Here is a 16,758-nt window from a genome sequence, read left to right on the forward strand (position 1 = left end):
GTGCCCCGACCTCGTCCATGAGAAGGCAGGTACCTGCTGAGTGCACAGTAGGATCCTGGGAGGTCTCAGGTTGAGGGAGCCAGAAATAGTCCAGTGTCACTCATCACACCAGAGCGGGGTTCCCCAAATCCGGACCATCAACCCGGATACCGGCACCTGGGAGGGGACTGAATCTCTGTCAGAATCAGAGTGTCCACGGGGCGAGGCATCAACCCAGCAGCCAGGGAGGCAGACAGCAAAGCACCAACAAATAAGGCAGAAACCCACATGAAGCCTGTCTTTAAGGGAGGGGTACACACAGAGCCTGCCTCCTGGGGGTACGGCCCAGGCCATCACTCGGAAGGGTGGCACTAGTGGTGGACTCCTGCTGCCTGCTTGGAATTCGTACTCATTTTTGAGCCAAGTGATGGGGTGTGTTTGCTTTCCACCGGGTCTGGGTCAGGATCCACGTCTGCTTGAGGGAGTGGAACCTGTTCTTGGGGCAAAGAGCCAAGCAACGGGTGGCTGGGCAGGTGGGCTGCGGTCTTTACACTACTCTCTCCTTCCTCTTAACCTGGAGCCTTGTCCTCCAAGCTGTGGACATCACTGAGATACCCAGAAAAGCCCCAGATGGCCCCTTCCTGCTACAGAGTCCTTCCCAGAGTTCCAAAGTGTCTCTGCCCTCACTGTCGTCTGCCTGGGGAATGAAAGTTTAGCCTCAGCCCCTCAGGGATCGCACAGCCCGTGAAGACTCAGGGACCTAGGCTGGCCTTGGCCTCACCGGGAGAGCCCTGCTTCCATGGAGAAGTACCCTGGAGCCTCCCGAAGAGCCTCGGGTCATGGTCATGGGCAATGGGCTGTCCAGGTCTGCCTGCAGCTTTCTCTTGCCTATGATGGTTTCTCCTCTACCTGCTGGAGGTGTGAGGATGTCACTGTGAGGCCTACCTCGCTGTCCTTAGGACTCGGGAAGAGGGATGAGGTCCTAAAATTGTGTGGCTGATGAGGGAGGGAATCCTGGACAGCGACTCCAGAGATGGGGCGGGGCAGGTAGGTCCTGGGGGATGTCTGTGGAGCCTGTCCCTTGGTGGGAGGGACAGGGGCACCAGCTCTCGGCCCTCCACCCTACCCTTGCTCCTGTGAATCGCCACTATGTTTGACTAGGGGCACACAGTGTAGATCATGAAGCTGTGGACCGGAGCCTGTGGAAACTCATGGTCGGCCCCCTTCAGGGGCATCTCTGTCCTTCCCAGCACCGGACCCACCCACACCTGCCTGTCTTTTAGGCAGAGGCGGCCCCCGCCTGTCCCCGCGGGGGACAGATCCGCGGGCTGCTCAGAGCCACACCTGCCCAGGAAAGGAGGAAACATCTGACTGATTTCACAACTTTAATGTAACACAGATACCCAAAACACGACAGCACGAGAGAAGCACACAATGAAAGCAGGAAGGGCATAGAGTGCGTCATCTTGCATGCCATCTTCCATGGACGGGGAGAAGCGGGCCTGGAGTGCTCTGTCGGGGACCGGGCAGCGGAGGCACTCTGGCTTGGCGGGGGACTGCCGCAGCTCCTCAGGGCTGCCTGGAACCAGGAGACACAAAAGCCGGAGTAGAGGTGTCAATGCATGTGAGGGACAGCAAGGACAGACTGAGTGTCTTGTCAGGCTCTCCTCGTTCCCCCAGGCCACCCCAGGCCTGCCCCTGATACCTGCCAGCCCCTCTCCACCCCAGCCTCCAGAGTCCCGTGTAATGACCTCCAATCTTACTGAATCCAGGAGAAGAAGCTGGCACTGGTTCTGGCAGCGTTTCTGGTCCGGATGGTGGAGCTGGTGCTGGGGCCATCGAGCATGCTGGCGCTGGCCGCGCCATTGGTGCCACTGCTGACACCAGCCCTCCAGGTACCTCTCCTGTTGGCACGGTTGCTATTCAGAATGTACTGATGGTATCTGGCCCAGAAAGCAAAGGGGATCCTGGACCAGGCGTCGCCAAAATCTCCGTCCTCATCCCAGGTCAGGAGCTCCACCTGGATATCGTCCCAGCTCCACCGTCCAATCAGAGCTTCCTCCCCGATGTTCATCTGGGCCCTCATCTGGGCCCTGGCATGCTCCTCGGCCATATCCACATCCATCGTCTTGAAAGCATCATCCACAGCCTCCAAGAAATGAGCCCTCCATTCCCGGGGGTCTCGGTTCTGATACTGCGATGGAAGCACAGCAACCGTTTGCACACTTACCCTACCTCGCTCAGCACCCGCTTCCCGCCTTTCACTCACTTAAGTGCTTTGCGAAGTCATGTGAAAGACCCACACGACTGAAATCAGGCTCCCGTCATTCTGCGCCAGACCTGGGATTTCACCCCGTCCACTCCCTACAGCCTGCGAACCGGTGTCAGTGACTCGGGAACCCTGCTGGGCCTTGGCATCTTCACTGGACAAACGGCGTCAGGAGGCCGGGACCAAGACACAAACCAGGTATGGGGAGATGCAGCCAGAACACGGGCTCTGCCTTACCTGGGCGATGAATCTCAGCACCCTCATCTTGCTGGTCTCATGGCAGGCGCGCAGACCCCAGAGGAACTCATACTCGGGTGGGCTGCTATTGGGGACCTTCTTGTATTCCAAGTACCTGCGTGAGAGAGGACAACAAACCTCTGCTCCCAGACAGGCACACCTGTGGCTGTTCCAGTGGCTCCCAGGTAGTTCCTTCCCAGCCCTGAGGCTGCAGCTCGGCTGCTGCAGGAGGCCTGCCCTGGCCCTGCACCCCCTGCCCCCACTTCCACACCGGCTCCCAGGGTTTCTGCCTCCTAAATGGAGGGGCTCACACCCCTAGGCCACTGGTCCTGCCCAGTAGACATGGGGGGGTGTGTAGGGGGCACGTGTAGGGTACTTGTTCAGAGGAAGGCCACGAGTTTTGTGCCCCTTGTCACAATAACCCAGATTCCTGCTGGGTCTGGTGTAAGCAGGAGCCATTTCCTCAGGCTCCATGCTCTGAGCACAACCCACCATGGGGCTTGTCTGTGACCTGACGGAACCCTGGGAGAATCCATCCTAGAAAACGACTGTATGGGGAGAAACAGTCAACCAAGAGTAGGGGACTCCACGCATACTCCCAAACACCTGTGAACGTGTGTTTGCGGGGCGGCAGATGGACGAACATGCACACGGGGCCTTTGTGAGGGCACGGGAGATCTCCAAGCACTGATGATGGGGTGAGCCTGGGCTAGAAAATCAGCAGGGCCAGGCTCCAGGCCCAGATGGGCCTTACCCCCGTCAGGGCCATGATCAGGTTTCTACTCTCTGAGTCCCAGGCCCGTGAGATGTAAAGCCGGGACACTGCCTACAGGGCAGGTGCTGAAGGAGGTGGGGGCTGTACTGTTCCACCCGGTGTTTACAGACCGCAAGTGCTCCCTTTCCCCAGGCCTCCCTGGAATTGTCCCCGTGCCCCCGACACTCGCATCCTCCCACGCCACACTCACACCAGACACCCATCCCTCTGGTGTTAAGACACGGGCCGGGGAATGGCGTCCTCAGCCAGAGCAGCACCCGAGGAAGGCCTGAGTGGGGGGCAAAGATACTCACTTCTGCTTCACAAAGTCCTCTGTAATGAGTTTCCTCAGATCGCCAAGGAATGGGTGCCTCACCCTGAGTGCAAGGAAAGGAAGGCGTGACTAGAGAGAGTGGCAGTGCCTGGGTTGAGCAGGAGCGCTCCCAGCAGGACTGAGGGCCTCCTAGCCTGTGAGGCGTCCTCACGGACGCCTGGGCTGGCAGCAGAGGCCAGGCCGCCACTTGTCAGCAGGGCCCCAGGGAGGGGCTGGATGGAGCCCCGAGGTCTGCTGGTGTCTCTGAGGTCTCGTGTGGGAACAGAGAGGGCACACGGGGCAGAAGAGGGCTCGGGGTTCAGGACCATTTCCCCACGCACCCTGGTGCAGCCTTGGCGCTCTACCTAGTCCAGGATGCCACGCCCCACAGAGACCGCTAGGCCACTGCAATCCCGGGGCCTCCTGTGCCCAAGGACACACTGAGGAGCGGGAGCCAGGAGCCCCCAAACATACCCGGGGCGCAGTCCCATCTTGCGGAGTGCCTCCCAGAGGACAGCTGTGAGAAGAGATGAGGTACAACAGTTTAGCAGACGGAGGGAGGTGAGACGACGGGCAACCCCCCAGCTGCCTGTCCAGCCACTCACCCTCGCTGGCGCGGTTGCCATTCATGAAGATGACACCCAGAATCACCAAGAGGAGACTCAGCCTGGGAGTGTCCTTGGTCCTGAAGGCGTAGAAAGAGGGATCCTGTCCAGCAGCCATTTGCCCAGGTGACCACAGCCGGCTCACCCAACTAGCCTCTCCCACACTGCTGGGCTACAGGGCAGTTCCTCCCACTCTGTATGGCTTGCTATACCTGGTCCAGACAATTCCTTCCTCGGCCTGAGACTGAGGCCCTTCATCCATCAAATGTGGATGCTAACACCTCTTCCCAGGGCTCTGTCGAGGATGGGGTTAGGCGGGGAGCAGACGATTGGCAACCCTGAGACCAGAGGCACACCCTGATCTTCCCTGCCCTTTGCCCACTGCATCTGGAGCATGACTCCACTGGAGACCCCCGCCCCCACTCTCCCCTTTCCCCGCCCCCCTGCCCGAGGCCCACTCTGCCAAGCCCTGGCTGGGACCTTAGCAGAGAGAGGCAATCAAGAAGCCTGCTTTCCCAGGAAGACAGGGGCGGGAAGGGTGGGCAGGGCTGAAACCCAGAGAGCCGCAAAGCCTCGCCCCAAGCTACTTGCCCCTGCCCGCCCTTAGCTGCTCAGCACTGCTAACTCTGGGTGGGAGCCGTGCTAGGCCCCTCGGCCCTACTTTCCCGTCTCTCTCGAGAGGAGGGCCAGGCACCACCAAGGAAGACCACCGGCCTCCTGTGCTTTCTCACTTTCCCAGGAGGCGGGCTGACGAATCCCGTGTGCAGACGAGAATGTACAGGTGCTCTTCCTTGTCAATTTCCTTCAGGTGGATCCCGAACTTCTACAGCGGGGAGAAAACGGAATGTGAGATCAAACATCCACGCCGGGTGTCCTGCAGGCGGTCATTCAATTCCCTGTTAGAACTCTTTCTTGGCGGGGAACCCCAAGCCCTGGAGGAGGAGGGAGAGGAGAGGCCATGGAGGAAGTGCCCTGTGGGAGCAGTGACACTGGCTGAGACAACGGGAGCCACCTCAGGAGACCACAGGCGCTCAGAGAGCACGGGAGGAAGGAGGGGAGGAGGCTTGCAGAGGAAGCTCCCAGGTGCAGAGGCCGGGGAGGGCTTCCCTCCAGAGCGTGCAGTCCGGCCCCTGGGCCTTGAGGGGATGCAGAGGGGGGAGGCGGGCAAGGGTTCCCTGCTGCTCCTGCTCCACAGAGCTGCCCTCGGCCCCACGCCCACCTTTTCCAGAGTGTACGTTGCTCGTTCAATGATCTCAGGGAAGTGTTCGTCATATTCTCGGATGACGTCCTTCAGCATGTCTGCAGCAGGGGAGGGGTGGGCAAAGCCCCAGGGCTGAGCAGCAGCCACAGAGCTACAGCCTTTCCGTCAGCCCTGCTGAGGGGAGCACGCTCAGGACCCCACAGCGTGCCAATGGAGCCATCGGCCAGGCCCGATCTGTGTGTGTTTGGCGGGGAGAGGGCATCTGGTGGGAGGCCCGCAGGGCAGGGTGGTGGGAGGGGGGAAGGACAGAGTTCAGGGAGGGGGCAGAGGCTGCCCACCTGAGCGCTTGATGGGGATCTTCTTGTAGTCTTTAATCATCAGATATTTCACCAACTTATTTGCCTGGAGAAGGAAGAGCGCACGGGGAGATCAAAGCGTGGGTGACCTCAAAGAACTGGCCCGGAAGGGAGGAGAGGAGGGAGACAGGGGGAAGGGCAGGCTTCCTTCTTACCCTCTCTTGCAGAAGGGCCACATTGCGGGGTGGCAAGCACAGCACGTGCCTTGAGGGTACCTGGGACCTCAGGGCCATGGAGGGCCGAGGGGCCATCTGAGGCCGCGCAGTCGTCAGCAGGGGCTGCGATGCCCTCCAGGTTGGTGGGACCGCAGGAGGCTCTCTCTCCTCCTCGCTGCTCTCATATTCGTCATCCAGGTGCTTGGACTGTACCATTAGACAGAGGAGAGACTCAGGGCGCCCAGGCTCCCTGAGTCGCCTGGCACACATCTTAGCCAGAGCAGGTACTTGGAAATAAGGGTAGTAGATGACACGTGGATGACACGTGCCCAGTGCTTACTAAGTGCCAGGCACTGAGCCAACCGCTTCTCCCTCCAGGCCCAAGGGTAGGGACTACGTGGAGTAAAAACATGCTGGGAAGCTTGGCTTGGAGAAACATGGACAAGCTGAGAGAAGAGGGAGGGGGAAGAAGAGGGAGAGGAAGGGAGGGGAGGAGGCAGAGAGCTGAGAGGCCAGAGAAAGCAGGGGAGCGAGGAGGGTGGGAGAAAGCAGGGAGGTCTCACCTTCTTTGTCCTCTTGCCTCCCATTCTGGCCCAGGGCTCCGCACTCTGCTGAGAAGTGGCAGCTGCACTCTCAGGCTCAGGGATGCTCGTGGCCATCTTGGCCTTGGCGGCAGCTGCCGCCACAACATTCTGAGGCTCCACCCAGCGAGTCTTGGCGAGAGCCTTCCCGGACTTGGTCGTCTTGGGCCGGGTGGCCGCCCCCTCCCCGGCAGAGGCTGCCTGGGTGCCCCTGGAGGCAACGCTGGGGCCCTCTGTGGCAGCCTCTTGGGCCGGGGCAGGTCTCTTGGGGCGTGGGAAGGCCATGCCACTGACACCTGCCGGCTGGCTGAAATCAAAGGCGTCGTTCTGACCCAGGAAGGCTGTCTTGGGTCGGGTGGCATCCATCTCACCTGCACGCGAGGCCTGGGGGAAAGCACAGGCCGTACTAGGGCCCTCGGCTGCAGCCTCCTGGGCCTGGGAGGATGTCTGCGGCTGTGGGGACCTTGCTGGAGCCCCAGGGGCAGCCATCTCGCTGTTGACTAGCATCTGGGAGCTGTGCGGAGAAGCGATGCTTGTCTCAGGGGTGGCTGCCGGAGCCTGGGCAGCAGATGTCACGGGCTGGGTATCGCCTCCTGACGCCTGGTGGGTGGCCACCGGGTGGTGGTTAGCGACCACCTGATTGTAGGTGGCACGGGCAGCAGTGGCAGCAGCCCGAGCAGCTTGGTTAGAGGCGGCGGCCCGGGCTACGTTGGCAGCACGGGCAGCCGTCTCATTGGCAAGTGTTTCTGGATCCATCCGAAATGCCTCCAGCAGAGTTCTGGCCAGCACTGGGTTTTCCAGTTCCCAGGGCTCATTCTGCAAGACCAGGGAGGGGAAAGGAGGGCAGGGCAGAGCAGGGGAGGGGAGGGGAGGGGAGGGGAGGGGAGGGGAGGGCAGGGCAGGGCATGGCATGGCAGGGGAGGGGAAGGCAGATAGCTCTACACAGATAGCTCCCCCTGTGTCGGCCAGCCTCCGACCAGCCCCCGGGCCCTCCCAGCACTTCCCGCCCCACATCCGTCCCCGCCCAGCTTCCCCCACCCCCACCCCCGGCTGCTCCCAGTAGGAGAGGGAAGGTTTGGGTAAGCTGGGCAGTCCTTCCCCCTTCAACTCCAGCCCTCATCGGCCCCCTCCTCCCATCCTCCCTGACGTCACAAGAGAGAAGGCCCAGGGCTAGCAGGTGGCCGAGGAGGGGCCTCACCGCTAAGATGCGAAAGCCTGGACCCAAGCTCCCAAAGGCTCTGAGGATGCGGATGTCAAAGCTGGTGAGGGCACCGTAGCCTCCGAAAGCACCAAATTCTTCATAGTCGTTGCCTTCAACCATGTCTTCCTCCCCGACTTCATCACTACCCTCGTCCATGTCTTCAACGTTGTACCCTTCAGATTCCTTGCGGTAGCTTCCCTCTGCCATGCTGGGGGTCCCAAGGAGAAGAGGGCTCAGCCTGAGAGGGATGAGGAGGCCTCCTCAGGGGGAGGGGGCGGGATCCAGCAGGAGGCGGGATCTCTCAGGAGGTGGAGGGCTGCAGTCACCGGGTTCCCAGGCAGTGTAAGGTTGGGGCGGGGGTGAGGGCTGCTGGGGTAGATTCCCTCAGAGACAGAGCCCTAGGAGGACAGAGGAGGTCGGCGGAGACCCTGCACTGAAAGGGGAGTTTAGGTCACACAGGCTCCCCAGACCAGCGGCTGGACTGGAACAAGGGGTGGACTGGCGAGCTTCAGTCCAGAGAGTCCCAGAAGAGATGCTTTGAGAGAGGGGAAATAAAGCGCCTCGATTTAATGGCTGGAGCAGGGGGCCAGGATGCTGGGGAGGAGAAGGCATGAGAAGGCTCAGACAACGGGGACTGCTGGAAGCTCTGGGAAAATGAATCCCAGCGACCCTCTAAGTCGCAGTGGGGGGAGGGAGGGATTCAGGTGATTCAGGTCTAGGCTGGACTCATACAGGAGTGCTCACGAGGGATGGAGTGGGGTTCCGTTGGGGGGGGGCGGTCCTCGGACTAGGCGAGGCTCGAACTGGAAGCGCTGCAGGTCTCAAAGGCCAGGATCGCAACTCGGGGAAGGGGGCAAAGCCGTCAGTTGGGTTGCACCGATCTCAGAATGGTTGGAGTGGGGGTGGGGCCTCCGCGCTAAGGCAGCTCAGCACGGAGCACACGCGTCCGCTAAAGGTGTTCAGATGGTGGGCTCCGGTGTTAAGCAGGGCTCGAATCGGGCAGCCTGGGTCTGGTGGCCGTGGTGGGGGGCGGCTCCTTTGTTGACCACGGGTCTAATGGGGTTCAAGTTCTGCGTGCTTCGGCTTTGTTCACATCCGGGGGGGGGGGGGGGGGGGGAGGAAGGGCACAGCGTACCCGGTTCCACTTGCCCTCTCCCGGTCCTGTCTGGGGCTGGATCCTTACCTTCCCTGGGGCTCCAATGGCGTCCGTCCTCAGCACCAGGAACCCCGCAGCCGCGCCCTCGCCTACTGCTGCCAGCACAGCAGCTCCCACCACCCCGCCCCTTTTCTCCCCGCACCCCCCCACCCCCCGCGGCTGGGCAGCCTGCGCATGCGCGGACCCCTCCAGCCGGCCCGCTCTCCCAACAAAAGCCTTTTCCACCAGGTCCCCTGTGCGCATGCGGTTCCGCCAGTGGGTGGGCGGGGGTGGGGTGGGGCGTTTTCTCCCTCCCGCCAGCTTCCCCTCACTGTCAACCCCTCCGCCCCCGCGACACCGACCGGGGACGCGGGCACGCGCGCCCTGTATTGCGGTTCCAACCCATCCATCACATACCCTCAGTCCCCCCACTTTTGCACAATGCTTCTCAGCCCTGCCCTCCCCTTGCCTCAGCTCCTCCGGTGTGGTCTGGAATACACTGAGCCCTGCTTCCCCAGCATGAATGACCCCTAGGTCACCAATACAGAGGTCTCTGGGCCGGTCGGTAACTGCAACGGGAGAAATGGAAATGGCGAGAGGACACCAGCTCCCCGTGTGTTCTCCTCCACTATCCCCGTCTAGGGCCCCCAGACACACTGGGAACATCTGCTTCCCCAGCCACTCTTCGGGCAGCTTGTGTGTGCTGGGCATTATCTTCCTCTCACGGCAGCCCTGGGAAGTGGGTGTCAGCACCCCATTTTACAGATCAGGAAGCTGAGGCACAGACGCATTGCCGTGAACTCACGCGACAAGGCCACAGAGCCAGTGAGGTGAAAATGCAGCATTTGGGCTCGGGTCTTCCTGACTCCAAAACCCGTGTTCCATTAGCCCTGGCCCCGGGGATCGAGGCACCCTCCCCTCTCCAGTTTGGGCAGCAGATCCGCTCCACCTCCCCTGCCCTGGGAACATCTGTCCCAACAAACCGGGTTTCCCCTCTCTGAGACCTAAGCTCATGCTCTGCATCCCAGGGGGAACAGGTAGGGGGCCCCAGGCCCACCCCTTGCCTGCTCTATATGGGCCCATCCAGGTGTGCGAATTGCTCCTCGGGGTCCACTCCCTGCTCTGACTGTCAGGCCTCTTCGCTGTGAGTGGCACAAATAGGCTGTCCCTGAGGCCTTCCTGGTGCCCGCTGGAGCGGCCAGGACAATCAGGCACTTGTGTGTCTGAGTCATGGCAAACCCTGATTCGGAGTAAATGTTTGGCCTGGTTCCTTCCACGGCTGGGCCCTCGTGTGGATGGAAGCTCTCAGCTGGACTTCCAAATTCCAGGGACAGAGTGCTGGGTCAGTCTGTCGCTAGCTGTGTGAGCCCACTCCGGTCACTGGACAGCTCTGAGCCTGGTTTCTCAATATGCAAAATGGGAAGCAAAAGGAGAACTTACTGGTGTCCCACCCAAGGGCGCACATGCTCCAGACTCACTGAAGAAAATCCTATGCTCCCATTTCAAATTGCACCTCTTTGTTTTAAAAGAACAAACAAACATAGTGGACTTTTATATTCGTTTTTCTATCAGCCTCTCCAGGACCCCTGTGTCTGAATGGAAGCTATTGCTAGGACCAGAGCTTTTACTCTCCAGTGACCAACATCAATTCTGCCTGGCTGGATGGCTTTCCTCAGCTGTTGCATAGCAACCTTCCCTGTCAGCTAGCTGCTTGTGTCTCTCAGCCCTTCTTGTGTAACACGTTTCTGTACGACGTGACCAGACCTTAGAAGTGAAAGTCTTGACGAGCTGCTGTGCGCTAATAGAAAATGCCATGTTCCCTTCTCATTTTGAAACTGGGGTTGTTGTGTTGTTTTTTTTTTTTTTAAACAAAATCCATAGTGGACTTTTACACTTGTTTTATTTTATTTTTATTCCTATTTTTTCTCTTTCTTCTTTTTTCTTAATGGAGATGTAATTGACTTTGAACATTATACTACTTGACATCTCCACGTGGGTGTCTCAAGGGCTCCTCACAGTGAGTCTGTCTCATTGTGGTATTGGGATAGCCACCCCTCCCACACACTCACATCCCCCATCTCTCTTGTTTTTAAAACTTCTATCTTCACAATCTCAGCACATGGCACCACGACGCACACAGCTACTCACTTCAGAAAAGGGAAGTCAACTACCACCAAAAAGTCAACTGCCCTTTTGTCATACACTGCACCCAGGTGGGAGACCTCTGCAGCTCTCCAGCACTGCCTCTCTGTGCAGCTCTCACCCCTCCTTTACTCCCAGAATATTCTAGTCACATTGGCCTCTTGGAATTCTCAACTCTGTCTCCTTCACTCATTGAGCTCTGTTTGTGTTCAGTCTTTCTGTGCTGCAGCCTGGGAACTCTATCCAGGCAAGAAGCTGGGCTTGGGGGGAATCGGACAACCCAGGGAATCACCTTGTTAATTTCCCTTGTGTTGGGGACCCCTTATCCTGTGTGTCTCATGGTGCCATGATGTAAAGCTTTATAACATTTTTGATTTATAGATGTTTAGGTGGCAGAGCGAATCAGATTCCTGTTAATTCATCGTGGCCAGAAGCATGATCAATTTTTCTTACATTCAGATGTTTTAACTGTGAACTATGCTTTTAAGATGTATCCACTCTGCTATGCGTAGTCTAATTCTGTCTACGTGACCCGTAGGAATAACACATAGTTAGTGTGCATGCGTGATGCGTTACTTATCTGTTCCCCCAGGGACAGACAATCATATTTCTCATCTAAGGTAATAAACACCCATTCAAGATTTCTCAGCAGGAGTTTGTCATATTGGGTTTCAATGGTTGCTTTTTAAGAAAATTTTTTGAAGAAAAGTGGAGAGACTAGTAGAGGGGCCAGGATAGAAACATCCAGAAACCAGAGTGTTTGTCGTTCCACCATACTGAAGAGAAACAATTATGAGTTGTACAGGGGTTACCAGGGAGATGATGAAGCTTGTTCCCCATTTGTTTTGCAGTGGTCATACAGTATCTGTTCTTTTCTGAGTTTATGTAAGTATGACAGTTCTCTCTGCAATTCTAGGGTTAACAGTGATGCAAATATTGTCTAATGGCATCCAGAATGTCTATTGATAGCAGGGTTGGTTAAGGTCTCCTTAATTCCAGTGGTTCCTCGTCTGTTTTTTTTTCAGTGGTTCATGCACTAACCTCATATAACATCAAGTGAGTTTGTGATTCTTAAGCTGTTTCTTGTGGTAAACAGATTGTCCTCCTTTTGGCCTCATTTTATCTCTCAGTACTTTGACCTTGGCATTCAGGATGCCCAAATGGGCAAACATCCCTTTGCTAACTCACTGGCTTCTGCTATCCCAGCTTAATCACTAACAGGTAAAATTGGATTTTACAGGTCATCTTCACAACTATTTCCACATATCTAACTCTTGCCTTTCAGTGCACAGAATATTATTTGATGTACTTCACTTTTTACAATTGCTGTGAAATAGTCAGCACATAGCACTTCTGCTATTTTTGGAAAAGCCTTTCAGCTATTATTAAATTGTATATTCATAATGTTATGCACTATTCTTTCTGATTTCTCACCACTCACCACCTTCATCCCTGAAAAAAAGGATAAAAAAATATTTATCCAATAATAACTTTCCCTTGATGACCAGTCCCTAAATAAGCCTCACAAGTGTGCTGATTTATCAGCCTCTTGCTTAGGCCTGTGTTAACTGTCCTAGGACTGCTGTTAACTATTGGGAAACTGATGTTGCACTGTCATTGACTCTCATCCTGTTTGCTTCTCTGTCTTCCCTAAGTATTTCATTGAGAGGCCATATCTGTGCTGCATACACCATCACACAAAGGTGCCCACCTCAGCTCACTGTAAACTTTTAGTCATTTTCTCAGGGGAAGGGAGGGAAGATCTTATGGCAGAACTAAGATCAGTGTGTCCAGTGGAATCAGTGTGGCTAGCTTTTCTCTGTTTAAGTCCACACAAGTCCTCAGGATGTTGCCTGTAAGCCTCTATCAGCTTAAGATACAATTCAGGCCCATGGTGAATTATAATAAAACATGAAAGTATTAGTCACTCAGTCATGTCTGACTCTTTGCCAGCCAGGCTTCTCTGCCCGTGGGGTTTTCCAGGCAAGAATACTGGAGTGGGTTGCCATTTCCTCCTCCAGGGGATCTTCCCAACTCAGGGATCAAACCTGGGTCTCCTGAATTGCAGGCAGATTCTTTATTGTCTGAACCACCAAGGAAGTTCATACAGCTTGGGAAATATTGGCATTTAAATGTCAAAATATGGCTGTTTTATTTCCACTGAGTCTCATTACTCTAACATCACATGCAAGAATATCCTTGGGATTGAGTAATCATGTTACAACCTTTTCATGGCTTGTGATATTACATTCTCTATTTCATTTTAGATATTTGATATAATAAATTCCCAATACAGCAGCAGGGAAAATCCCACCTGGAATGCTTGTTTTGCTCCTGAGAGGATTCAATTTCTTGCCAGTGCCCCCACGATGGGGAATTTTTCATGGTATATATACAAAGACTTGATATTTCCATTTTCCTTACTACAAAACTATTACATACATCAGTCTATTACCTTCCCTGGATGTGCTTCCCACACAGACTCCTGAGTGGAGCTTGCTTCAAAATGAGTGTCTACTTATCCCTGTCCCTTTTGCTGTAGCCTTATCACTGGTAAGACCTCCAGACGCTAGGCTTTCACCAGAATCAATGAATGGAGGAGTCAGATCTTTGTTGCCCTGATTTTTTTACAAACAGCTCTAATTTTCTATGGCCAATGTTAAGAGCTAGTGGTGCTAGAATGAAAAGGAGGAATGTATGAAATTCATTATTTTGATCACTACCCAGTAAGGTGTGTTATTGGGGAGACATGTTCCTTCACTTTCTGCCTGCTTTCTGCATGTCACCTTATGGTCCCACTTGCTGTCTCTCTTCTCCATCTCTCCTGAGCTCCCCTGCATCCTCCCCTGCTCTCTGCTGCTACCTGTCTGTCTCCCTCTTTCCTATGTCTTTTCAGTTCTCTAACTGGTTTTTCTACTCAGTCCCCCTTCTCCTTCCATCACGTACTCCCGTTCCACATCTATGTATCTTCTATTTCCTGGCTCTCCCTGGCACATCCCTGTCTGTTTTCCCATTGCTGGGCCCATGTGCAACAGCATATGGGAAGACCGTGGATATATATTTAATACTTTCATACCCAATCCCTCTATGGATTCTTCCATCCTTTTCATTCTGTTTCTCAAGTCACTGATTCCTCTGTTCATTCACTTATTTCTCCCACAAACATATTTGAGACCCCATAAGGGAACAAGCGTTGGACTAGATCCTCAAGATATACAGTTCAGTTCAGTTCAGTCGCTCAGTCGTGTCCGACTCTTTGCAACCCCATGAATCACAGCACACCAGGCCTCCCTGTCCATCACCAACTCCCAGAGTTCACTCAGACTCATGTCCATCAAGTCGGTGATGCCATCCAGCCATCTCATCCTCTGTTGTCCCCTTCTCCTCCTGCCCCCAATCCCTCCCAGCATCAGAGTCTTTTCCAATGAGTCAACTCTTCGCATGAGGTGGCCAAAGTACTGGAGCTTCAGCTTTAGCATCATTCCTTCCAAAGAAATTCCAGGGTTGATCTCCTTCAGAATGGACTGGTTGGATCTCCTTCCAGACCAAGGGACTCTCGAGAGTCTTCTCCAACACCGCAGTTCAAAAGCATCAATTCTTCAGTGCTCAGCCTTATTCACAGTCCAACTCTCACATCCATACATGACCACAGGAAAAACCATAGCCTTGACTAGATGGACCTCTGCTTTTGAATATACTATCTAGGTTCGTCATAACTTTTCTTCCAAGGAGCAAGTGTCTTTTAATTTCATGGCTGCAGTCACCATCTGCAGTGATTTTGGAGCCCCCAAAATAAAAGTCTGACACGGTTTCCACTCTTTTCCCATCTATTTGCCATGAAGTGATGGGACCGGATGCCATGATCTTCGTTTTCTGAATGTTGAGCTTTAAGCCAACTTTTTCACTCTCCTCTTTCACTTTCATCAAGAGGCTTTTTAGTTCCTCTTCACTTTCTGCCATAAGGGTGGTGTCATCTGCATCTCTGAGGTTATGGATATTTCTCTCAGCAATCTTGATTCCAGCTCGTGTTTCTTCCAGTCCAGCGTTTCTCATAATGTACTCTGCATATAAGTTAAATAAGCAGGGTGACAATATACAAGATATACAATATCAAGATATACAGTGGAGGACAAAACAGACTATGGCAAATTTCACCATTGGATTTGCACTGGAATGGGCAGCAGGGGTTTCAAAAAGTGTTTCAAACATATATACACAAATACATTAATTATGACACATACTGATAAGTGCTATGGAGGAAGTTTTAAATGTGCTAAGAAAAAAGAGAAGAGGAAAAGTAATTTATTAATTTTATTTATTCATTTATTTTTAATTGTTATTTTTATTGGATTATAGTTGACATACAATGTTTCAAGTGTACAGAAAAATGATTCAGTCACACACATATATTTTTCATATTATTTTGCATTATAGATTATTACAAGATATTGAATATAGTTCCTTGGGTTATACATTAGGATTTTGTTGTTTATTTTATATATATTAGTGTATCTGGTAATTACAAATTTACCCCTACCCTCCATTTTCCCATTGGCAACCATAAGTTTGTTTTCTATGTCTATAAGTCTAGTTCTGTTTGGTAAATAAATTCATTAATATCATTTTTTAGATTCCACAAATGAATGATATCATATGATATTTGTCTTTCTCTCTCTGATTTGCTTCACTTGGCATGATTATCTCTAGATAATCTACATTTTGCCACAAATGGCAATATTTTATTCTTTTTTATGGCTGAGTAGTATTCCATAATAAATTTATAACACGTCTTCTTTATTCGTCTGTTGATGGATATGTTGGTTGATTCCATGTCTTAGTTATTTAAATAGTGCTGCAATGAACATTGGACTATATGTATCTTTTCAAATTATGGTTTTCTCCAGATATATCCCAGGAGTGGGATTGCAGGGTCACATGATAGTTCTATTTTTAGTTTTTCAAGGAACCTCCATCCTGCCTGTACCAATTAACATTCCCACCAACAATATTGAAGGGTTCCCTTTTCTCCACATCATTTCCAGCATTTACTATTTGTAGACATTTTGATGATGGCCTTTCTGACAGGTGTGAGGTGATACTTTATTATAGTTTTGATTTGTATTTCTCTAATAATTAGCAATGTTGAACATCTTTTCATGTGCCTTTTGGCCATCTGTATGTCTTCTTTGGAGAAATGTCTATTTAGGTCTTCTGCCCATTTTTTTTTATTGGGTTGTTTGTTTTCTGATATTGATTTATATACACTGTTGTATATTTTGGAAATTAGTCTCTTGTCAGTTGCATCATTTGAAAATATTTTTTCTCAGTCCATCAGTTGTCTCTTTGTTTTGTTGATGGTTCCCTCTGTTGTGCAAAAGATTTTAAGTTTTATTAGTTCCCATTTGGTCATTTTTGCTTTCATATCTTTTGCCTTGGGAGATTGATCTAAGAAAATATCGCTATGAATTATGTCAAAGAATGTCTTGTCTATATTCTCTCCTAGGAGTATTATGGTGTCAGGTCTTACATTTAGGTCATTAAACCATTTTGAGTATATTTTTGTGTTTGGTGTTAGGGATTCTTCTAATTTCATTCTTTTAAATGTAGCTGCCCACTTTTTTCCAGCACCACTTATTGAAGAGACTGTTTTTTCTCCTTGTATATTCTTGTCCCCAGTGTCACAGATTAATGGATCATAATTGTGTGAGTTTATTTCTGGGCTTTCTATACTGTTTCATTGATCTATGTGTCGGGGTTTTTTTTTTTTTTTTTTTGGTCAGTACCATACTGTTTTGATAACTGTAGCTTTGTAGTATAGTCTGAAGTCAGG

The 16,758-nt window shown here is 52.8% G+C and overlaps 1 protein-coding gene and 1 non-coding gene across 3 annotated transcripts; both read right to left on the bottom strand.

The window, feature by feature from the left end:
* Nucleotides 1-1,351: 1,351 nt before the first annotated feature.
* Nucleotides 1,352-8,912, bottom strand: LOC101122329 (melanoma-associated antigen D4). 2 transcript variants are annotated; one of them, XM_027962848.3, is made up of 13 exons: nucleotides 8,835-8,912; nucleotides 7,649-7,859; nucleotides 6,433-7,266; nucleotides 5,870-6,076; nucleotides 5,697-5,760; nucleotides 5,377-5,456; nucleotides 4,889-4,980; nucleotides 4,158-4,237; nucleotides 4,027-4,069; nucleotides 3,554-3,616; nucleotides 2,486-2,600; nucleotides 1,743-2,173; nucleotides 1,352-1,558 (listed from the first exon to the last, which is right to left on the bottom strand). In XM_027962848.3, exons 2-13 carry the CDS (start codon nucleotides 7,856-7,858, stop codon nucleotides 1,549-1,551), a joined length of 2,229 nt encoding a protein of 742 aa, XP_027818649.1. In that variant the 5' UTR covers nucleotide 7,859; nucleotides 8,835-8,912; the 3' UTR covers nucleotides 1,352-1,548. The 2 variants fall into 2 exon arrangements, with proteins under 2 accessions (XP_027818649.1, XP_014960385.2); XM_015104899.4 differs by having other exon boundaries at nucleotides 7,649-7,889.
* LOC114111838 (small nucleolar RNA SNORA11) lies at nucleotides 2,849-2,975 on the bottom strand. The gene has a single exon (XR_003587576.1). It is a non-coding gene; the product is annotated as a small nucleolar RNA SNORA11 (small nucleolar RNA).
* Nucleotides 8,913-16,758: the final 7,846 nt, after the last annotated feature.

This window comes from Ovis aries, chromosome X (genome assembly GCF_016772045.2).
Source record: "Ovis aries strain OAR_USU_Benz2616 breed Rambouillet chromosome X, ARS-UI_Ramb_v3.0, whole genome shotgun sequence".
Classification (NCBI taxonomy): Eukaryota; Metazoa; Chordata; class Mammalia; order Artiodactyla; family Bovidae; genus Ovis; species Ovis aries.

Excerpts from the sequence above, each read along its gene's own strand:
- LOC101122329 (XM_027962848.3), bottom strand. The coding sequence starts at position 7,858 with ATGGCAGAGGGAAGCTACCGCAAGGAATCTGAAGGGTACAACGTTGAA. Across the intron at positions 6,077-6,432 it reads GAGGCAAGAGGACAAAGAAG|TCCAAGCACCTGGATGACGA; the intron begins GTGAGACCTCCC and ends CTAATGGTACAG. Across the intron at positions 5,457-5,696 it reads GATCCCCATCAAGCGCTCAG|ACATGCTGAAGGACGTCATC; the intron begins GTGGGCAGCCTC and ends CCCCTGCTGCAG.